Source organism: Pollicipes pollicipes, unplaced genomic scaffold (assembly GCF_011947565.3).
Source record: "Pollicipes pollicipes isolate AB1234 unplaced genomic scaffold, Ppol_2.1 Scaffold_1600;HRSCAF=1878_pilon_pilon_pilon, whole genome shotgun sequence".
Taxonomy (NCBI): Eukaryota; Metazoa; Arthropoda; class Thecostraca; order Pollicipedomorpha; family Pollicipedidae; genus Pollicipes; species Pollicipes pollicipes.
In genome coordinates this window covers 7,336,111-7,358,980 of record NW_023595962.1, presented here as the reverse complement: position 1 = coordinate 7,358,980, position 22,870 = coordinate 7,336,111, and the positions used below count along the sequence as shown (strand labels likewise).

Sequence of the window (22,870 nt, the reverse complement as noted above, 5' to 3'; positions counted from 1 at the left end):
TCTTCTCTCTCGCTCTCTCTCTCTCTATCTTCTCTCTTCTCTCTCTCTCTTCTCTCTCTCTCTCTATCTATCTCTCTCTCTCTCTCTCTCTCTCTCCTCTCTCTCTCCTCTCTCCTCTCCTCTCTCTCTCTCTCTCTCTCTCTACTCTCTCTCTCTCTCTCTCTCTCTCTCTCTCTCTCTTTCTCTCCCTCTTTTCTCTCTGTTTCTCCTTCCTTTCGTCATTATATTCTTGTATTTGTTCCTGAATTTTCTCCTTTTATTTCTTCCCTCGTCCCCACTCTTTCCTTCCTTTCCTTTCTTGGTCTTCCTTATCTGTTATTCACATCCTTACCGTTGTCCATTCTCTGCTGTTTATCTCTGTCCCCCTCTTCCCTCTTTACCTTCTTTTATCGTTTGTTCTCCCTTTGGCGCCTCCATTCTTTTGTCTTCAGTTCTTTCTTTCTGCTTGGATTTCCGCCTTTCTTTCGTTGTGGTCTCAGAAGCAGCTAATTCCGTAGCATTATTCATCTGAAAAATTCTGCTGCTCTAAGGTGTTTACTAACGGCGTAACCCTGTGCGCCCAGGCAGACCGTTTCCGATGGCATCGGCACACCATGTGAGAGTCAGACCGTCCCACATGGGCACGCCATGTGACGCTGGAGCGTTATCGGTATCACGTGACCGTCGGTCCTCGTCCGCGGGCGGTGAATCTGAATCTCCCCCCGCTTCAGAAGCGGGAGCTGAACCTTCGTTCCATCGCACCGCTGGGTGCTCCAACCCCTGCATACGCCATGGTGGATGCCTCCAACCCCCGCATGCCTCATGCCGCATGCCTCCAACCTCCTCATGCCTCATGCCGCATGCCTCATGCACGCAATTTTGCCAGACGTTACTAGCCGGTAACTGATGCTAACGGATGGTAACGGATGGTAACGGACTTACCCTCGTTACCGATCGGACCATCGAAGCGGGTATGAGCCACGAGGACATTTCCCGTCGCTATGATAATGAGCTTTTTCCACGCCACAGTACATGCATACTTGATAGGTGCTACGTCGAAGCCAGTCGGTCTTTTTCGCCCATGCATGACACCCAGACGTTTTCCACACTCGGTGACCTTTGAAGGGTCGAATGATCCGTGAAGTGGAAGGACCCGAGTACTAATCCGTTCCGCCTTTCCGCGTGTCCGACCCGGGCGCAGGCGCTCATATCTCACATCTTACAGCTCACATCTCACGACTCTTACAGCTGAAAACTCTCAGCTTATTACAGCTAACAGCTCAAAACTCCCAGCTTATTACAGCTCACAGCTCCCACAGCTCACATCTCACAGCTCGCCTCTCACAGCCCACAGCTCACAGCTCACATCTCACAGCTCACAGCTCACAGCTCACAGCTCTTACATCTCCAGTTGAACTGACACGTATTCAGAGTGTTCGCAGTAGCTCCGTTCGCATCGCGGGTAACTCCTCACACTTGAAAGTGTAATCGGGTGATGTGGCCTATGGCTCAATGCCTGCTACGCCAAGAGTTTGGCAAAAACTGACGTTGCAGAGCCAGGTGTTCATGATGTTCCAGCAAGTCGCACAGGGCTAGGTGTTTCTGACGCCTTCCGCGTTATTGAGCGCCACCGCCACAGGACATAGGCGTGCTTGTGACGAGGAGCCGGCGGTGGAGGGGCTCGTCCAGCATGGAGCAGCAGAACAGACGAGCTGCGCTCAAAACTGTTGGGAAAACGTTGCATGCATGTGCGCCGGCTGCATCACGCCGCCTAAGCATACTTGTGATGTTTGAAACAGGGTACCTCTTCGACGTCACGAGCAGATTAGTATTATTATCATATCTTAAGTAGTGCAGTAGTGATATTCTATGACATCATGGTAGTAGTATTTTAAAGTAGTTTCAAGTTTAAAGTAGTTAGTAAAGTGGTTTAAAGTAGTTAGGAAAGTAGTTTAAAGTAGTTCTAGTAGTAGTATTTTTAAGTTAGTAGTTTAAAGTAGTTACTAGTTTCATAGCAAGTATGGTGTTAGTTTTCTTCTTAAGCAGTGCCATGGACTGCGTGAACTCACCATGCCTCCTAGCAACAGGCGTCAGACGCTAAGCTCCATGCCAAGGCTGGAGCCCCACTGCGATGAAAACATGACAACGATTGTGAATGTCAGCTCGGGCTTAATCCTAATGTGGCGTAGTGCCAGCCTCCACCTAATGGTTGATCTAGCAACCATCCAATTCGTGATTTGAGAGCCTCTCAGCAGGCTGGTCTTGCTCTCGCTCGATTGAGTACCACTGGCGGCCGGTCGACTTTCCGTCACGATCAAATTCCCAAGCCAGTCGGATAGCTTGGGCATGCAGCGCCGCAGTGGTTCGGTGTACTACGGCACAGCATGCCCGGCGCTGGCCAGGCGGCTGCGGCAGCGAGCTATCGCCCGCTCGGCCGTTGACGTCTCCCGATCCAATCGGCCCGTGACGTCAGCGTTCGGCCATCAGCTGACTGTGCCAGGCACCTCTCCCCGTTAGCGTGCGTCCCAGGCCGTTATGAACGCGGCCCTCGACCGTCGGCGCTGCATGGCGCGGGCCCGTCGTCGCGCCGTGTACCGTTTTCATCAGCGGATACAAACAAAACATGGCGGGCGCGGCGGCACGCGCCAGCGAGAATGCATCGCGCACCTCCGCCGCGGAGATCGCCGCTAACGGGACGCGCCGGCCGTTGCCACGCGCGGCCGCCAGAGGCGGCAGACCGCCGCGCCCCAAGCCAGAGCGTGTGAGCTGGGCCGCGAAATGGTGGCGCCATGTCGGGCGAATGACCCAAGCCAAAGGCGCGATAATGCGCGTGAATAATGGCAACGGCGTGTCGTCCCGGGACTCCCTGGCGGCGAGCGACGGGTGGACAGAAGCTCCCAGCTCAGATATAAAGCTGCGGCTGGAATTTGTGGGGTGACTGCTCCCGCTCCCTGACAAGACTGTCTGAGCGAAAACGACAGCTGCGCCGTGCGCGGCGGTCAGAGAAGCGATTAGTGACCAGCCGGAGCTAAACATAGCTATGAGACCCGCCTTCAGGCTTAGAGAGAGCGGTTAACTTATAGGGATTTGCAGGTGCAGGCCAAGGTTTTTGTGCACGGGCCGGAACTAATAATATTTACAGTCGCCGAATAGTCGTTTCGACATGCCTGCCAAAAGGTGCCAAGTTCCCGCAGGTTGATTGCAGTATGTCTGTATGATTGCAGATTGCAGTATGTCTGTCGTCCTCTGCTGCTATCCTGTCTTTGACTCGGCCTCCCTGGTTACGGCAGTTGTCACTTGGCGTTTTGTGATGATGATGATGGAGTCCGTTCTTAGCGGGTGATGACCGTTGTGATGGCGCGGGTGATGGTAATGATGACGTCTGTTGCAGATGGGTGGTTATGATAATAATGATGACGTCTGTTGCAGATGGGTGGTTATGATAATAATGATGACGTCTGTTGCAGATGGGTGGTCAGATGCAGGGTTACGGAAGTCAGTACGGCGGCATGCAGCGGCCGATGGTGAACCAGAACATGATGAGCATGAACGGCATGAACAACATGGCCAACATGGGCCACATGAACGGCATGGGCCACGCCGGGCCGATGGGCCAAGGCATGCAGGGCAAGATGGGCATGCAAATGCAGGTGAGCTCATGTGAACAGGATTTCATCACAATCACCGTCAGGATTCTGTGGTCGTTTTAGCGGACGGGAAATGCCCTCAAACCGGGAATAAAGGGTGCATTGTGGGCAGATGATCAGATTTTGAGCAGCTCTGTGTCTTCCCCCTCTCGAAATATTTAGCCTGCGGTCGAGCAATTGGCCCGAACGTTTTTGAACTTATGGCTGTTAACGCACTTACGCATAGAGCATTATTGTGCAGACACACCGTCACGGAACCCGAGCTTGCCACACATTGCTGGTGTCATGTGGCTTGTTGCCGGTATTCGTCGCTGTGCCCCAGAGCGTGACCCTCTCGCGGTGTCCGCTCTCACCGTCACCCGTTCTGACCCCACCCCTCCCCCCGCGCGGCAGCACCAGCCGGGCATGCCGCCGCAGGGCGTCTACATGCGCGGGATGTCGCCGACGCTGCTGGGGCCGGGCGGCGCGGGCCCGGCCGGCCAGCCGGGCCGCGCCGCCCCCTACCCCAGCCCGGCCATGCACCTGGCGCAGAAGCGGGCCCAGTTCCCGGCCGGCGTGGCCCCGCAGGTTGGTCACGAGCGGCCTCCATGGCTCTATCAGGGGCGATATCAGGGGCGATATCAGGGGCGATATCAGGTGCGCTAGAAGGCTTCCGAGGTGCGGTTCGCATGGTGTCTTCCTTTTTGTCAATCGGCTGCTTCTTACGATGCAATGCTTGTGGCCGGCGATGTTTTCAGTGCCGTGGCGCGCCGTCTTTTTCAGCTCGTTGTTAAGGGAAGTGTTCTTGCGCCCCATCTTGCGTGATCATTAGGTGCAGTGCACAGCCCCGCCTTCTTAAATCCGAAAACCTCCTAAATTCTGGGCTACACGCCCGCGAATATGGGGAGACTTTTTCGGGAGAAGTATTTCAGAGCCACAATGGCATGAATGGCTCCACAATGACGTCATTTAAATACTGAAATTCCAGAAACCATGCGGCGACGCAGACCAACAAAAATTGTAATGGCTGAGTCGTTCAAATCTGGCGCTCGTGAGCACGATGTCCAGATGTAGCGGCCGTCGATTGGCTCTCAGTGTTGCACAAAGGTGCGGTGACGCAATCAAACAATGACGTATCCAGGAGCATATTCACTAAACAGAGAAATTGTGTTGTCTTAAGCAGTCTTTTCTGCTTAAAAGCATAGCAGTAATTATAAGTGGGCTTGTGTCATCATACCTGATCCTCGCTTCAATATCTCCAAATGTGAAACACTACCTTTAAACCTTTAAGGCGTATACATGGTTTCCTCGTCTCTCATAGCGCTAATATGGAAGCCTCGCTGAATTATTAGAGCATTAGAACGCCTGAAAACTAGGATAACATCTAGATCAGAAAAGATGTTCAAGCGATCTACGAATATAGCGACATAATTTTTATATGGGCCGCTGCTCCAACATGGAGCTAATGCAAGGCCGGAGTCGTACCACGGCACTGGACTAGTTGCTGTTGCTGCTTAAGCTCATAGTGTTGCGGCAACGACAGGTGAACAACAGGTGTCAAAGTGGCATGTTCCACGCGCCGTTCTGTTTTGTGTAGCGTATGTTGGGGCTGGGAGTCTCCTCTTAGAAATCACAATTTCAGCCTCTTCCTAAAGGACGACTTGGCAAGCATTTTTGGCAAGCCGAATTCCTTTCGCTTGGAGACGGGAAAAATTGTTATCCAAGATTTACAGATGGCGGATGCGTCGCGCCACACCGATGGCGGGATCTGCGACGGTCCGCGCCGTCCACAATCCTGCCGCTCGGTGCTTGCCATTTTCCACTCCAAAACATATTTTGAACTGAAAGCGTTCCTTTGTTATCGCGCCTCTCAATCTCCTCTTGTGGGGTCTGGCGGGGCCCGCCGCGGCTCCTTCCTGTTCACTCTGCGAAATGGATGTCCGCGCAAATAACGCCGACCGTGCGGGCTGCGTACCGCCTCTGGCACGCGGGCCCGGCCGCCGCTGGGTTCGACCGATTCGCGGCGGCCCGGCCTCGCCTCTCGCCCGCCCTCGTACTGCCTCTGGCACGGTTATTCATGAGGGGCAGGATGAGCGGCAAGGGGAGGCTTACGAGGGATTGGAAGCGAGATGGCAGCGGGGAAAGAGAGCAACGCGAGGCTGAGAACGGGGCGGAATCAGAGGACGGTGGCGACGCGAGGCTGAGCGCCGGATAGAGAAAGCACTGCGAAGGAAAGGGTGTTGCCATTTCGTCTCGAGGGAGAGTGGGGTTGAGATGCCGGAAGTCTGCTGGATATGAGGAGTGTGAGCGCACGTACGGGTTCCCCTGACAGAGATGGAATGGAAAGGAGCTGTTCAATACCAATAGCTAGCAAGGTTTAAAGAGTCAATCGAAGGCTAGAAATGTAGTGGAAAAGGACTTCGTAGAATTGGTTAAGAACTGAAGAGACTGAAACTGTCGGGGGTCGCCAACCGTCGGAGCCCGAGGCCTCAAGGAAAAGAGGAGGGGCGGGAGGGGGCAGCAAATCCACCTGAGCCGGGGCACGGACCGTGACGGACGTTCGGCCCAGAAGACGGGGCGACACCGCCGGGCCTGCTGTCGCAGGCGCCTGAGAGCGCTGTGCCGTATTTCAGTACGGCGGCGGTCAGTACGGCGGCGCTGTGGGTCAGCGTGCCGGCGGACCGCAGTACTCGCAGTACCCGGTACAGCAGCCGCTGCCCTCCCAGTTCCCCCCGAACCAGGTCAGTACCCGTCTGGGCCCGTACGTCCATAAATAAAGGCATGGGCGGTTACGGAACGTTGAAGTGTTTTTTTTCTTCTTTTTTGGTGGTGAAGTAATGTTTGATAATAATAATAATACATATCTCTACAAATATTTACGATAATAAATCCTTGTAATGATAAATCCTAATAATAACAAATCCTAATAATAACAAATCCTATAATGATGACAAATAAATAATGAATCCTAATGCAAGTAACCCTTGAGATGTGTGGTGGCTCTAGTTGTGTTGATACCTTTGCAATGTGTGCTCCTACGATGACATAGACGCGTCTGATCTGCTCCCCAGTCCCCGAAATAGTCATCTGATGTAGCCGTGTCGTTTTCAGGGCGTGCTACGGCCGGGCTTGAGGCCCACCTCTCCGTACGCCGGCCAGCTGCCGTTCGGCCAGACCGCCCAGTACGGCGGCGGCGGCGGCGGCGGCGCTGGGGGCGGCGCTGGGGGCGGCTCCTTCGCCTGTGCTCCCCTCGACGGCGCCGCCGCCAGCCCTATGAACATGCCGAACGGCGCGGCCGGCATGAACATGAACATGAACGGCATGAGTGGCATGAACTCTATGAGTGCGATGTCGGGTGGCGCTGGCGGCATGGGCATGGGCGGCCCAGGAGTGCACCAGCAGCATCAGCATCAGCAGCAGCTCCAGCAGCAGCAGCTCCACCAGCAGCAGCTTCAACAGCAGCAACACCAACAGCAGCAGCAACAGGGAATGTCGCGGTGAGTTCCGACTCTGCAACCTTGTTGCCATGGCGAGGCTGCTTCGCGCTGGCGCTAAAAAGACGACTGTAAATCGATGCAGCCGTACCACGCTCTCCAACAAAACCCATTGTTGAGCGCTGATAGTGGGCATCATCATGACCTCCGCAGTGACTCTTACAGTGACCGCATCATGACCTCCGCAGTGACTCTTTACAGTGACCGCATCATGACCTCCGCAGTGACTCTTTACAGTGACCGCATCATGACCTCCGCAGTGACTCTTACAGTGACCGCATCATGACCTCCGCAGTGACTCTTTACAGTGACCGCATCATGACCTCCGCAATGACTCTGTACAGTGACCGCAGCGACTCTTTACGGTAGGAATGTCAGGAGGTGCGCTTGCACTGCGCGCTCCCCACGGGCACACGGGCCGGCGTCGTGGCTGCGTTTTACGGCGCCTGTTTTCGGCCGATCCGGTGTCGTAAACGTGCCACGGTGGGTAGACGTGTGTCCACTTAGCGCCGAGTGGGCGTCGTAAACCTGTAATTGATGGGATCAGCATTTGGTTACTGGCTCGTCGCGTCGCTCAGTGTTCGTGACGATTGGTATTCACCCGGCGTGGCTGTTACATTATCGCTAGCCTGTAGTGGGATCGTGATGATGTTTTTGGTGTTCTGGACGGGAGACCGGGTGCTACGTATTCATCACCATTGCGAATAGTGTTTCACGGTATTTCCCGTTGCTGCTCGATCACTATTCCAGTCCGTTGTTGTATAGAGCCGCTGTACAGCGCAACCAGATCGTGTTTGACGCTCCTTGGAGGAAGAAGTATGGTCTTGTTTATTACTCTAAAAAGCGAGATGCGCGTTACTACGATACAGAACATGGGGTGTGAAGGAAACAGGCCATGTGGTAAAGACTGGCCAGGACAGGTCCACTAAATCAGAGCCAAAGGTGCAAAGACCACACCGTGTCTGAAGGCGGCTAGTATATATATGCATACTTATATACATATTTATGTATTTTTAAAGTATATGTCTATGTATATATATATATATATATATATATATATATATATATATATATATATATATATATATATATGTATTACAAGCCAGGGGCTACCCCACGCATTCTATGCTGGGGAGGGAGCATACGTTACCAGGGGGCCTCCTGGGCGGAATAGGGCCTCCCCACTGGGGGCCGCCAAATCCGGCAAAGGGTCTCATTAGCCAGAAGCAAGATATCCTCACCGGGAGCAATGACGTTCTGGCGCATGCGGGGGCACCATGGTATGAAGCGTGCCTCCTAGTTCAGAACAGGAGACTCCTGGTTTATGACGGGACTTCCGAGCCAGGAAAGGGGCCTCCTTTATTTAAGATAAGACTTCCTGATAAAAATGGCCCTCTGCATGCAGAAAAGGATCTTCAGGGACCCCATTTAGAACTTCGTAGCTCCGCTGATGATGACCTCCTTCATCCGAACTTTGGTAAGATATGTGTGGCTACAAAACCTTCAGTTTGGGCGAAAGGGGCCTCCCAAAATTTTCAAGAGGTAAAAGCATACTTTTGTCATCCCCGTCTGCAGGAAACCTTTCCGTGCATCACTATTTTATCAGCGCGGGGGTGGGTTCAGATATACGCAACAAGCTTTGTTAGCAGATTTCCGAAGTCCAAAACATGACTCGGATGTCCTTATTTTAGAGCTATTAAACCTTTAGGTACGGAGGTATCTAACGTCTAGGAGGTATCTCACGTCTATTGATATTAAACCTCCATGACAGGTGGGTGAACCTCCCTCCCACCTGTTACTGGACACTTGTGTTAAATGCTGCAAAATGGTTCACAGAAGTATCTGGGGATGTGTTGACCGAGCCCGTTCATTTTTTCATGTTAATTGTTTTAAGGTAGAGATTGGAGCTTTCAGTTGGATGGTTTTCGGGGATCAGCGTCCGCGCAGTAGCGTTTGCCATGTGAGCTCGAATCCCTCCAACCGATGTGATCAGCGCCCGCGCAATAGTGTTTGCCGTGTGAGCTCGAACCCCACCATCCGATGGGATCAGCGTCCGCGCAGTAGTGTTTGCCGTGTGAGCTTGAACCCCACCATCCGATCGCGAAACTCGGCGAGCGCCAAAATGTTGCGGCAAAGGCTCCATTAAGCTGGGCACAATCCGTCCTGCCCTCTACAGTCACCTGATCTTTGAGTGCGGTTGCTGCCACCGTCCGCATGCCATCCCAGTCGTGGGCAGAGAGCGAGCGCCTAAACGACACAAACCGCCCGACATGAGGTGAAGTGAGGGCTGGAAGTGCCTGACCCAGCCGCTCTTTTCGACTAAACAACGGGAACGCAGACTTGTTATGTGACTTGAAAGAGCCATTCATATCGCACCGTCCATGTCAGCGACCTCTTTACGTTTAGCCCCCCTTTATTTTTACATGCTCCGAAAGTCCCACATCACACAACGCTCGGGCCTGAGCACGAGAACAGGTCCATCACCAGCCTGGGAAGGACATTAGATGACACAGGAGTTCGTGGTTCGGCTGTCCGTAGCCCCGGTCCGTGTCCGCAGCTCGCCAGTCCCGGCTGCGCAGCACCCGGCACTTCCCGCGCTGCCGGCTGCCTCTGCGCTCGTGCCCGGCCAGCTGCCAATGTAGGTGACTGACGCGGTGTCGCCGCAGCACTGTCGCTTCAGGGCGGGGAGCGCAGACGTGCGTGGCTGGGTAAATGGGCCATGCCCGCGCAGCCGTCAGACATCAACATGGCGTGGGAATGCGTGGTCCGGGTGTGACCCGTGGGCCTCCCGCTTCTGATGAGGACGCAGAGGACATCACCGTATTGCGGCGACGCGTGGGAATAGCTAATGTCCAAGGTGGTTTGTCCGTTTTGATTTGCGGACGTTCCTGCGTGGCCGTGGCCCGTCGCTAGAGCCGTGCGTGACGAGGTACGGGAGCTGGATCGGTGTGTGACCCGTTCCCTCCCCGACGCGTCGTCGCCCGGCACTCAAGGTCGGCGCGTCAGACGCGGGCCGCGCGTGCTCGCGCGCTGCGCGGCGCACGCCTCCCCGTTCGGCGCGGCTGGCGTCGCCTCTGCGCGTGCGACACTCGCCGGCCCGACATTACGGTCGGCCGCGGCCAGATCCGTCGCCGATAGCGTGCGGTCGGCGACGGCCGCCAGCTTCGGCCGTCGGCCGCCGAGCGGCGCCACCGGTCCGGTGGTTCTCCGCGGTGGTTTGGGTCGACACGGGCCGCTGGAGGTGTGGCAACGACGGGACGCGGCCGGGCGCGAGCTCATGTGTTGCGTTGTCCCTGGAACAGCCCCTTCCGTTGTGCGAACGAGATGACTCGGAGCTTGGATTTCCGTGATTTCGCGTGGTTGCTCGAGTTTTATTTGATAATTTCCAACTCCATGAAGACGAAATCTGGAACTTTTTGCCAAACCACGACCTTTCTGCGTAAACAACGGGCTCAGAGACTGGCAACATTTTTTTTTTGTAAATGCAAGCTAACAGTGCCTATGAACTTTTTTCTGAACCATCGCGTATTTGTGATAGTGAGCCACAACTCGCGGGTGACCGAAACACGGGATAACCAATTTACCTTACTGAACAGACGGCGCAAATGTTTCCGTATACCATTGCACCGCACCCCTCCGCCGCACTTTGTTTTCCGATCGCTGCCCCGCGGCGACCGCTAAACTGTCGCCGCCCCTCCCTGCAGTCCGGTGTCTGGCAACGCAATGAACTTTCGCCGCCCCTCCCCGCAGCCCGGTGTCTGGCAACGCAATGAACTTTCGCCGCCCCTCCCCGCAGCCCGGCGTCTGGCAACGCAATGAACTTTCGCCGCCCCTCCCCGCAGCCCGGTGTCTGGCAACGCAATGAACTTTCGCCGCCCCTCCCCGCAGCCCGGTGTCTGGCAACACGATGAACTACCAGCACTCGCCGATCCCTGGCAACCCGACGCCGCCGCTGACGCCGGCCGCCGGGCTACCATATCTGAGTCCCGGGGCGGATGTGAAGCCGAGCCTGATGCACCTCAACAGCACCAGTGAGTGGCGCGCGGGCGGCAGAAGCGACGCGGCTGGCGGCGCGGTACGCGGACGATCGCGTGTATCCTTCGTTACGGGCGCTTGCTCGCCGTGGGTCAGGTGCGGGGACGGCGTCAAGAGCGGGTCCAGGCACGAACCGGGACGTGCCCACCCGAGATTGTCAATGTTGGGAAGGGGGAAATAGTTTGCAACTTTGAAGAAAATGGAATGAAATATGAAGGGTGTCATTTAAATTCGTCATTGTCATTGAAATGTGTATAATGTAATGTATTGTAATGTGTTGTTACAAAATTCCTCAAGAAAAGTTTGCTTTAGAACACTAGGGACAGAAAGAAGAAAAATTCGATGCGCTTTTAAAACCGAGACACTTCACTGGACTTTGCTTCCCCGAAGCCGACCTTGCACTCCCTTCCCCTCCCCCCGCCGGGACGGATTTTCTGGGTCCGCATTTGTTCCGGCTTATGCAAGTCGTCCGTGTTCCAAGGTGCTGTTTTCGTGGTTGTGCTTGAGCTTCCCCCTCATCTGTCACGCGCTGCAGTCGTTCACACTACAAATGCACTCGTCACGGTTGTTTGTGCTTCGAATCATTCAACCCGTCACAGCACCTGGCCCTCTGGCCATCGGTCGTGACAATAGCTTGTTTATCACCGCCCCCACCCCACTTCCCACCGGTCAGAACCACTCCAGCGCGCTCCGAGTGGTTGCCTTGTCTCCTACACCAGCTCACAACTGCGTGCCAAATAATAGCAGCACCAGGCCACGGCCATCACGCCCTTGGCGGCGGTAGCCTTATTCCCTTACGATTATAACGCTCTATAGAGCCGACACTGACATGCAATATGGCGTTCCTGTTGTGCCGCGTTTTTGTGGCAGGCGGCCTCGTGTTGTTGTTCGGCGGTGCAATTGCGGTGGTGACCAACGGTCGACCTTGATTCGTCCGTTGAGAAATTGTGTTCCGAAGCGGGATGAGCCCGTATCTGCCCGGCGCCACCGTGTACCTGGTGACGCGCGTTCTGCTGCGCGTTGCCATGGATACAGTCGATGTTGACGCGCGTTCTGCCGCGCGTTGCCATGGATACAGTCGATGTTGACACGCGTTTTGCCGTGTCGCGCAGAAGACGATGAGCTGCGGCTAACGTTTCCGGTGCGGGACGGTATCGTGTTGCCGCCGTTCCGGCTGGAGCACAACCTGGCTGTCAGCAACCACGAGTTTCCCCTGAAGCCGACGGTGCACCAGACGCTGATGTGGCGGTGAGTTCGCCGACCGACCCGCGGCGGCGACAAGCTGCTTAGTTTGTGTGGTAACAAGCTGCGTAGTTTGTAAACCATTGATGGAATCCATCCAGGGAGCAAAAGAAGCAGACGGGAAATCGACGCATCGCTCGATACTGTCCGCCGGTCGCAAGAAGTCTTTGTGTCAGCTGTGGGACGTTTTTGTTCGGCAGAGTGAGTTGAAGTCGCAGCTACCATGCGACGCTGCTATCCCACATCCTCTCCGCGCTGGCGCCAGATGTCTCTGGCGTCCCATCGACCTCTCCACCCTGACGCTAGATGTCTCTGTCCGGCGGCGGCAGGTCGGACCTGGAGCTACAGCTCAAGTGTTTCCACCACGACGACCGCAACATGGACACCAACTGGCCGGCGTCGGTGCAGGTGTCGGTGAACGCCTATCCACTGAACATCGACCGCGGCGACAACAAGGGCTCGCACCGGCCGCTCAACCTGAAGGAGTTCTGTCAGCCGGGCCGCAACACCATCCAGATCACCGTCACCGCCTGCTGCTGCGTGAGTGAAGCCGGCGTCACAGCCCACGGCTGGCTGGCTGGCTGGCTGGCTGGCTGGCTGGCTGGCTGGCTGGCTGGCTGGCTGGCTGGCTGGCTGGCTGGCTGGATGGATGGCTGGCTGGCTGGCTGGCTGGCTGGCTGGCTGGCTGGCTGACTGACTGACTGACTGACTGACTGACTGACTGACTGACTGACTGACTGACTGACTGACTGACTGACTGACTGACTGACTGACTGACTGGCTGGCTGGCTGGCTGGGCTGGCTGGCTGGCTGGCTGGCTGGCTGGCTGACTGGCTGGCTGGCTCGGATTTCGGCCGCTTTTTCAGCTTCTTATTTTTTAATTGGTAGAATGGCTTCCACCGGAATCGGCCGTCTGATTTTGTTCACATTATTTTAAAAGGTCAATTTTTTGGTATTGAGTTGTTTGTTTGCTGATTATTTGGCTCGTCAAGTTTTTTGGTAAAGCTTGAAGATTTGAGGTCGTTTGTGGTGCCCCTGAAACTTAGTGGTCTTGCAAATGAAGTTACATAAACCCAAAATAGGGATTTTGGTGCCCTTTCACCGCAAGATTTCGATGCGCCTTGGGCTCAAACGAGCCATGGCCCCGTGACCCCGCCTTCGGGATCCGCCGCTGGCCTGACCTCTGCCTGACCCCAGTGACCGGTGCCTGACCCCGGCCGTCTGCTCCGGCAGTCGCACCTGTTCGTGCTGCAGCTGGTGCACCGGCCCAGCGTCCGCAGCGTGCTGCACGGCCTGCTGCGGAAGCGACTGCTGCCGGCCGACCACTGCATCAACAAGATCAAGCGCAACTTCAGCTCGTCGACGCTGAGCGGCGCTGGCGGCGGCGACGGTGACGGCGTCGAGCAGACCGCCATCAAGGCGAGTCAGAGTCGGCCGCGAGAAGTCGGAGTCGGCGGTGAACTGAGATCGGCCGGGAACGTGGGACGGATCGTGGTTTCAGCTGTAGAGGAGGGTCGGTGGGAAGAAAGGGCGGCCATGTACTTGTATTTCATTGTCTGAGCAGGATTTATTTCAAAGTCTGAGCTGGATTTGTGCGTCGGTAAACTCTGCCGTCATAGTCTGAGCTTGGTGTATGCCTTCGGACCGCGCGGGCTGTCAGACTGATGCTCGTTATCGCCCAGCTATAATCCTAGTCTGCTGCCATGATTGCAAAGTATATTCGACCACTTGCAACAATTCATGCACTTTGAAATCACTTCCATTTAGGAAATTGTTCAGTGCATTAGCGAGAAACGTTATTCACATAGATCAGAGGGTAGTATTGGCCTTATTCCTCAGAGAAAAACCAGGAGAATGGAGACATGCTTGGGTTCTTACTTTATCTCCATTCTCCTTGTGTTTCTCCGAAGAATAAGGCTAATACTACCGTCTTATCACTTGCATTTCATAACACTACGAAGTAACATTTATAATCACGACGTACTAAGCAGCATTGGCGTTTGCGGATGGGTCCAAGTCGGTTACCGACGACGGCTCAGGCTAATGCCCATTTCCTCCGAAGCCCGTGCTTGTTGCCCCGCACGCTCACGCCGCACGTGTCTGGTCTGCAGATCTCGCTGAAATGCTCCATCACGTACAAACGGATCACGCTGCCGGCCAGGGGCCACGACTGCAAGCACGTGCAGTGCTTCGACCTCGAGTCCTACCTGCAGATGAACTGCGAACGGGGCGCCTGGCGCTGTCCCGTCTGCAGGTGAGATGTTATGACGTCAAAGTGACGTAGCTCGTACCTGTGGACGAGTGATGGATGTGGGACTGTCCCGTCTGCAGGTGAGGCCTAATGACGTGATAGTGACGTAACTGGTCGTACTTGCGGACAAATGGTGAACGTGGCGCTGTCTCGTCCGCGGACGAGTGCTCTGACGTCATTTTGACGGCGCTAGGGTCGTCACCGCCTCGGCCCTACATTTCCATGCGTGCCATGACCTGCGACTTGAACTGACCTTTGACCGGACCTGGCCTTTGGGTTTACTCTAAATGTACGCTGTGACCTGGGGCAAGACGGCGCTGCGGTAGGGCTTGATGGTGTACCAGTACGCCTGACCTGACCTGATCTGACCTGACCTGACCTGACCTGACCTGGCCTGACCTGATCTGACTGATCTGACCTGACCTGGCCTGTTCTATAATGTGCAGCAAGCCGGCGCCACTGGAGGGGCTTGAGGTGGACCAGTACATCTGGGGCATCCTGAACTCGCTGCAGAACTCGGACGTCGACGAGGTCACCATCGACGCCTCCGCCAGCTGGCGGGCCAGCAACGGCGCCACCGTCAAAAAGGTCGGACACCCCTGCGGCGAGCGAGCGCGCCAGGGCCGGCCACCCCTGCGGTGCCCGTGCCCTGGGATGGCTCAGGCGTCGCCCACGCTGGCGGGATGGGGCTCGTTCGGAAGCGCGGGAGCGCGTTCGACTTATAACGGCTCTGCGGACGTGTGGCGTTCTGTAGACGATGCGGATGATTAGTTGATCACGATTTTCACCTTTTCCATTGGTAGTCCGGTCTCGGCACTTCACGACCTTCCAGGAGCGGTGTCTTGATGCTGCCGACCGTCCTTTGCAGTGATTACCGAGAGTTATGTCACCCAGTGAGCAGGCACTGGTCGTTGCCGGAAGAAGAATGTCTTAAGCAGGCCGCCAGTGGTTTTGTTTCTGCTCGTCCCTCCCCCTTCCCACTCAGCGAGCGCTGACACGTGCGGTGGTCGTCCACAGGAGGAGGATACCCTGTCGGAAGGCATGAGCCAGTGCAACAAGCAGCGGCTCAAGGCCATGAGTCCGGCCTCCATGCAGATGCCCACCATGTCCAGCTGGGAGGGGGCGCAGAGCATGTCCCCCTACTGTCCGCCGGACATGACCAGTGAGTGCCTCGGTGTCCAGCTGGGAGGGGCGCAGGGCATGTCCCCCTACTGTCCGCCGGACATGACCAGTGAGTGCCTCGGTGTCCAGCTGGGAGAGGGCGCAGAGCATGTTCCACTGGGCGCAGAGCGTAATATCTACGGGACATATCAGTGAGTGCGTGGTGTCAGCCTCCGGTGCCGATCATAGTGGATTACAAGTTGCAAGTTACAAGTTGCACCAGCACCGTTTTGCAACGTAAGACCCTCTTTCTGTCATCCCATTGTCATTGCTTTCAGACCGGTCGTCGTGTATTGCGGAGCGTGTCGTTAACCGTGTCGTTACAGCACTCTTACTCCCGAATGTGCGACTGCGGCAGGCATCAACAACGGCTCAATGATGCCGTACTCGGCCGCGGGCGGCGCCACCGGCGGTGTGACGTCATACACGGGCAACGCCGAGCCGGACGGCAGCGCGCTCAGTCAGCTGACGGACTCGGTCCAAAATCTGGACCCCCTCACCGCCATGGAGAAGAGCATGCAGGAAACGGTCAGTCGGCGGCTGATATTGGTTCGGAAGTCTGCGTGCTTCATGACGGTGCCTAATTCTATATTCTGACACTTGTAAATGATGCGTACATACCTTCCATGAGCGGCATGCGCATTTGACCTTTGTACAGCTTCGTAGCTTTGGTCAATGTTACACGGTCGCTGCGAAACGCAAGCAGGAACTTCAATCAATGGCTGTGGAACCTATGTGAAGGTGGGAAGCGAACAGGATTGTTACCTTATTTGTTTCGTGCACCGCCATAGAGTTAAAGTTAAATGTTGCTGGGAGTTGGAGGCGTTAGTTACCGCCCCCTCCCTTTTGTCCCCAATAGTGGGTCGCTCTTGGCTTCGATTGTTCTCTTTCGCCCTCGCGCCCCGTCGCCGACCCGCCCGCGTGCCGGGGCGCGGTAATCTGCGGAAGCTGACGTTCGTGTCCCGTCCGCCAGATGGGCGGCCTGAGCGGCGGCGGCAGCTCGTCGCTGGCGCCGTCGTCATCAGCCGGCCCCGCCGCCAGCCTACCGCTTCCCCAGACGCCGCACACACCGCACACACCGCTCACCCCCGGCTCGTCAGCCGCGCCCTCCTCCAATGGTGAGGCTGCGTCACGCGCTCGCCGCTGATTGGCCTGCGTCGCCGGGAGGGAGGTCCACAATGTAGCGCTGCCAAAACGGACCACCGTAACTTTGGCGTTGGCGTGAGGTGGCCTGATGGGCTAGGGTGCTTTGCATCTTAAGCATCGCCAGGATGATCTTTCCGGGGTGAGGTACCCGTCCTAAGTACTTCGGTACCCAAGGCCTCCTCGCCTTCCCGGACGCTGTCTCAGAGTTTTGGCATCCGAGATCAGCAACTGTCTCTCTCTGTCGTGTCGCGCTGCCTGCCAGCTAGTGGCCGTCAGTGCTGTACATTTATGTTCGTGATGTCTCGTCTCCACGTGCAACGTCGCGATCCCACATTTGACTTCAGACTTGTCACTGTGCGCCCTCCAGGAGGGGGGTCTGTGCGTGACGTCACTTCCATATATGACGTCATTCCTATATTTGATGTCAGGCTCGTCGGTGGTCACGTCGTGCGCGCCGTCCGGCGAGGCGCCGACCAGCAGCGCATCTGGTGGCGGCGAGCCGCAGCTGCCCGACCTCAGCGGTCAGCTGACCTTTGACCCGGCCGACATCGCCGAGGGCGACAGCCAGGGTGGCCCCGAGGCGCTCGACGTAAGTGGATGATGATGGCCGCCCGGGGGGGGGGGGGGGGGGTCGCTGGGTCACGGCACATGGGCTGCAGTACAGGTTACCTGTACAGAGGTAGGAGCGCGGGATCTTGGCACTGGGCCGGGGTTCGGGGTCGGGGTTCTAGTGCGGGGTTGTAAAGCAAGGCCACCGCGCCAAAACCTGTGACCCATGGCACTTAGATCGCAGTTGGATTTGGAAGGTAATAGCAACGCTGGAAAGCCACGAGAAACACCCACCGCCACCGCCATCACGCCGTGGATTCACTGCATGTGGGTAGGAACGGGCGATAGCGGACAGCGCTGACGCATTTGGCGCGCGTGGTTGAGGAGTGAGCGCAACACGTGCTTTGAGAGAGGCAGAAAATTGAGCGTGTTACGTGATCAGAGTGCTTCGGATTTTCTCTCCCTTGGTCTTGAGCACGTGTTCAGAGAAGCTGTTCCTGTTTGTGTCACAGCAGCTGCCCATAACCTCTTCCTATCTGTGCCCACAGCAGCTGTATGCCCGCAGTACAAAACGCTCTGGTCGTGTCCTCAGTAGCTGACCATAACTCCTTTCCCGTTTATATGATAACAGCTGTGCACACTGAACACGACATTGTGGTGATGTCGTCAGTAGCTGACCATAATCCCTTGTCCCATTGCAGCAGCTGTACACGGACAACAGCGTGGACCCCCTGGACCTGCTGTCGTTCCTGGACCCACCCGACCTGGCCACGCCGCCCAGCAGCGGCGGCTCGGCCCAGCAGGCCGCCGCTGGTGCTGGTGACGTCAGCGCCAGCACCAGCGCCACCGCCGAGGAGATCCTCAGTCTGTTCGAGTGAGCAGCCGGCCTGGCGGTCCGTGTTCGAGGCGTAGGTGGCAGACTCTGGCTCGGGGCGTGACTCCGCGGCGGGCGGCGTTGGATTGGTCCGAGTCGCACCGCCTGGCGAGAGAAAGCGTCTCTGGCTTGGGCCGCGCCTCTCGGGCGCAATGTGCAATACGGGGCGCGCCCGACGTGTTCGCACACTGCTGACAACTGCTTGTGATATACAAAGTATGCAGCATGTTCCTTTCCATTGCAGCGACAGTGGTTACGTTTAGTGTACAGACAATGCTGGCGAAAGGAGCGTGTGCGATTTATTTAAATGTTGTGTAGAAATCAAAATACGCGTTAGTAAATAGTCGTCACTGAGCATGTACAAAAGGGGTAGTGAGCGAGAGGGCGCGCGCTATGGATTCTTAGCCACTTTTCTAAGCCTGTCTCTAGCAAGGTCAGACGTGACGAACATTGTCCACTACCAGGCAGCGAAGGCTGGTCAACGAAACACTGCTACGACGCCCCAGCGCGCGGGGCGGGGCGCGCGTGCTGACGGTGGCTTGTCGCACCGCCCGCGCTCTGCTTGATCGGACGTCACCAGTGAGCGAGTCCCTGATTGGTCGGTTTCTGCGCGGGCCGGACGGGGCGACACCTGATTGGTCCGGAGGCGCGCGCTCTGACTGGCCGGCGGCCGCGGGAGCTGTGTCTGTGTGTTATATAGCTTTAACTGAGGCTGGGCTATAACCGTTGCGGACGGCTGCTGGCGGGCGCCCTCTGTCCCCCGTGGCCACGGGCGTCCAGCCTGGCGCACCAGCCAGCCGCCAGCCGCTCCCAAGTCTGAGCAGTTGCTGGGCGATGGCTGCCGACGCCATCGGCGGGGACACCATCGGCGGGGGGCTGTGGTCCAGGGGGTGGTTCTTCAGAGCAGGACTGCGTTGGTCTGGGCTAGGGGCCGAGCCACTGCGTGTCTGCACGCCCTGCTTGGTTACGCGGCGGCCGAAATCCGCTGGGTCCTGGCCCTGGTGTCGGCACCGGTCCCGGTCCCGGTCTTCAGGACCCCGGTCCCTCTTGGCACCTGGTGGTCTAGCAGGGACAGGGGGCGCTACCAGCACCGTCCGTCCCACATGGCTTATTTTCACTACCATCGTAGGCAGCTAGTGACCTTTGCGTAGAGCGCTGGTTGGGTCGACGGCGGTGCGGGAACTGTGACGTCACTGGGGGAGGGAAGGGGAGGGGTACGGCAGGGAGCACGCCGCAACAGACACGGTAGCCGGCAGTGGAGGAGCACACGTTAGCTCTGTGTTCCTGCGCCCGTGTTCTGCAGGAGGGGTGCGAGTCCAAACGCGGCACGTTGGCAGCGATGGACCAATCTGGCAGCTTTCCATCGTTCCTCCAATCATGTCCCAGCTCTGACGTTTTGGCCTATCGCAATTCGCGATCTCAGAAGGCGGAAAACTGCTCGGCTGGTCGGTCGCTGCGCGCGCACGCTGCGTCTGATGACGTCATAGTTCACTGCGGAGCCCGCGGCCAATCACATCACAGTGTTTCATTGCCGATAGTGAATGAATACATTTACCCATGTGCATGACACACGCGTTTGTGCACATCCAGAGGTGCACTGGTGAACCGGAAGAAGGATGCGATCGATGTTCACAATGTCTGAGTGAATGGCTTTGGTCTGGCAAACCAAATGTCCCAATTGTCATGGAAATAGGTGGAAATGTCTCTCCAGGATGAGGCGCAGGCCCAGAACAATTGCACAACAGCGGAACGTTACCACTTACACACATTGCTCGTTAGTTCATGGTGCCATAACTTGTCGCATTGCGTTGCGTTGATTGGCGGATTTCGGTGACTGCGTTGCGTTGATTGGCCCATTCCTTCGTCGCATTCCGTCGCGCTGCCAACGCATTCCGGCAGCTGTATCATACAAGTCGCGATGATATGAAAGGGTCCAGCGACTTCATTGTCACCTCCGCGTTCCTAAGCGTCCCAAACAAAGACGCGGTTGTATGACGAGTGTCCACTATATGTATTCCATGTATTATCTGTTGCACACATTATGTCCCTCGACAGCCAGGGCGCAGACGAACATATTAAAACCGCTTGTCAGATGTCACGTCGCATACAAAAGATCCCGACCACAGTCTACGTCGCCTCAGTACACTAACGGAGTCGTCTGACGACCAGCTGACCACATCATGCCTCTGGCGGGACCGGCCGCGACCGACAGGGGTTCTCAAACCTCAGGCATCCTCCGACCAGCACCAACGGCCGGGCGGACCCCGGCCGACCCGAGGTCGACCCGAGGCCGACCTGAGGCCGACGGGTGGGTGGGGACAGAGGGTCACGATGAGCGACGGCGGGGCGTGGAGGGTCGCTGAGGGAGGCGATCAGACAGCCTGAGACAGTATTTGACAGATAATGACAACCTGTCGGAGATGTCTGAGAAAACGATGCATTCCTGGGTGGCCGGAAGGGATTGCAAAAGACGACGGCGATTGTGGAGCAGAGTATAAAATGGCACGGTACGGAGTGTATAGTCTGAATTTTGACCGATCAGTGTGCCAAAAATCAGGGCAAAGTTCGGCGCCAGCCACAACGTAGCCGTATTGTGAGCCCTTTAACCTTGCACTGGATGACGTTAAGTTGACTTCGTGTTTCTCCGATGCTGAGGTAGAGAACCAGATCCTTTTGAAATGAACAGCCAGTTTGCAAGAAACTGGGTTTTTAAGAGCACACGCGGATTTCCAGCAGTTTGGCAACACCACCATTTATGCATACAGAGTACATGCATGTGATTACGCCTTGTTCGGTAGGCTCCGGGTTTCGACATACGCGCTTTGTTAGGGACGCGATTCGCGACGTGAAAATGCCTGGAAAGACCTGTGCATCTCCGCTACGTTTAGCTGTGAGCTTATCTCAAACGTAAGAATGCTTCCGGTCTCCTCTTCGAAGAGCATTTCCAGAGGGGGCAGTGGTCTCAAAGAGCGTCACGACAGAAGAATGGTGGACAACTAAAACCACGTATTAACGGTGTTCAGCACGCGCCACATAACGAACTGTAAACGAGCAAACAACGCACACGACGGCGGTGGCCGGGTGGGCAGACGTAGGTCCGCTTTATAAACATACTTCGGTTATGACGATCGCACATCGGCACCCCGCCGGCGTAGTGTATCTACCACACAGCGCGGGGTATTACACTCAACAGGCCCCTGCCGCCGTACGAGTTCCACTTGCACTACGCTCACTTGCACACTGGCTACCGTCCTTGGCCGGGGCGCGCTTGGGCCGTCACCACTCAGTCCGCTGGTGCTCGGTCCCGATGGCCCCAGGTCAGGGGTCACCCGGCAGCGCCTGGGGCATGTGCGTGCATGCCACAGGTCGTGACCTCTCACCGCCGACGGCATCACGGCGGCAAACGTTCGCAAACCCCGGGGACGCGCGGCCCGCGCCGCCGCCGGCGGTCCATTTGGCAACAATTTGGCAGCGCTGAGTCTGGACGCGTGGTGGGAAGTCGCAGACTCAGAGCACCACGGACGCGTCGTGCTGGAGGCAACAGGACAACAAGAGCGTTGGCATGGCCTCGGAGATTACCAAGCGCAGTACAGTCATGATTTAAAGATGGCCAAATGCAGCAGTGGCGTACCTCACAATCGCACACAGCTCTGCTGCTCTCAAAGAAACGTTCAGTCAAAGGGCAGGAATTAGGAATCAATATTGATCCGCAGCCTGTTTTGCGAGCGCCAACGCTATTCGTGGGTTTATTGGGCAGCGTTTAACGTTAACTTCAGACAGGAATTCGTCGCGTTTATGAACTCTTCACTTGTAGTAACTTCGCCTCCATCACGCTGTTCTTATGCATGCGGTCATCGCACCCACTGGCTTCAGATTTTAAATGCTTGCTAGTCTTAACATCAGTAAACGGCATTAAAAACTTTGTGTTCTTTTTCATTACATTATTGTAAGCACAGGAAAGAGTACACACGGCCACAACTATTGCCACACTTTTTAACGCGTTCTGATTTTGTTATCTTAAGGCTGCCAGGCTGGGGTAAAGTCGTCGGGCCTGGGCGGCCAGTAACTCCATGTAACGCTCAGTGCAGTGCTCGCGGACAATGGAAGACAAAACACCGGGGACAGGACAGGGACAGGACAGGGACGTGTGGTCGAAGGGACCGATAGAACGGGGACGGGACAGGGACGTGGGTCGAAGAGACCGACAGGACAGGGACAGGACAGGGACAGGATAGGGAGGTGTGGTCGTGGGGACCGATAGAACAGGGACAGGACAGGGACGGGTGGTCGAAGGGACCGACAGAACAGGGACAGGACAGGGACGTGTGGTCGAAGGGACAGACAGGACAGGGACAGGGACAGGACAGGGAGGTGTGGTCGAAGGTACCGACAAGTCAGGGACAGCACAGGGGCGTGTGATCGAAGGGTCCGATGGGACAGGGGCAGGACAGGGACGTGCAATCTGAGAGACCGACAGAACAGGGACAGCACAGGGGCGTGTGGTCGAAGATAC

General features: G+C 56.4%; 2 protein-coding genes across 2 annotated transcripts in view; one reads left to right on the top strand and one right to left on the bottom strand.

Annotated features, from left to right (window-relative positions):
• The first annotated feature begins 3,446 nt into the window (after window positions 1–3,446).
• LOC119093274 (zinc finger MIZ domain-containing protein 1) lies at window positions 3,447–19,924 on the top strand. Its single transcript, XM_037216211.1, has 15 exons — window positions 3,447–3,629; window positions 4,110–4,193; window positions 6,239–6,346; window positions 6,717–7,102; window positions 10,988–11,130; window positions 12,247–12,382; window positions 12,706–12,916; window positions 13,610–13,795; window positions 14,488–14,630; window positions 15,074–15,215; window positions 15,645–15,789; window positions 16,147–16,316; window positions 16,762–16,906; window positions 17,363–17,523; window positions 18,185–19,924. The coding sequence occupies exons 1-15, from the start codon at window positions 3,447–3,449 to the stop codon at window positions 18,359–18,361; spliced, it is 2,520 nt and encodes an 839-aa protein (XP_037072106.1). The 3' UTR covers window positions 18,362–19,924.
• Window positions 19,925–20,347: 423 nt separating this feature from the next.
• Window positions 20,348–22,870, bottom strand: part of LOC119094741 (collagen alpha chain CG42342) — a gene marked incomplete in the record, with an annotated part of 236,338 nt that continues 233,815 nt past the window's right edge. The window contains 1 exon segment of the mRNA XM_037217739.1: window positions 20,348–21,888. Coding sequence (XP_037073634.1) covers window positions 21,865–21,888 — 24 coding nt within the window.

Coding starts and splice junctions, on each gene's coding strand:
- LOC119093274 (XM_037216211.1), top strand. CDS start 3,447: ATGGGTGGTCAGATGCAGGGTTACGGAAGTCAGTACGGCGGCATGCAG. Junction 14,631..15,073: donor TGGCGCTGTCCCGTCTGCAG/GTGAGATGTTAT, acceptor TATAATGTGCAG/CAAGCCGGCGCCACTGGAGG. Junction 17,524..18,184: donor GTGGCCCCGAGGCGCTCGAC/GTAAGTGGATGA, acceptor GTCCCATTGCAG/CAGCTGTACACGGACAACAG.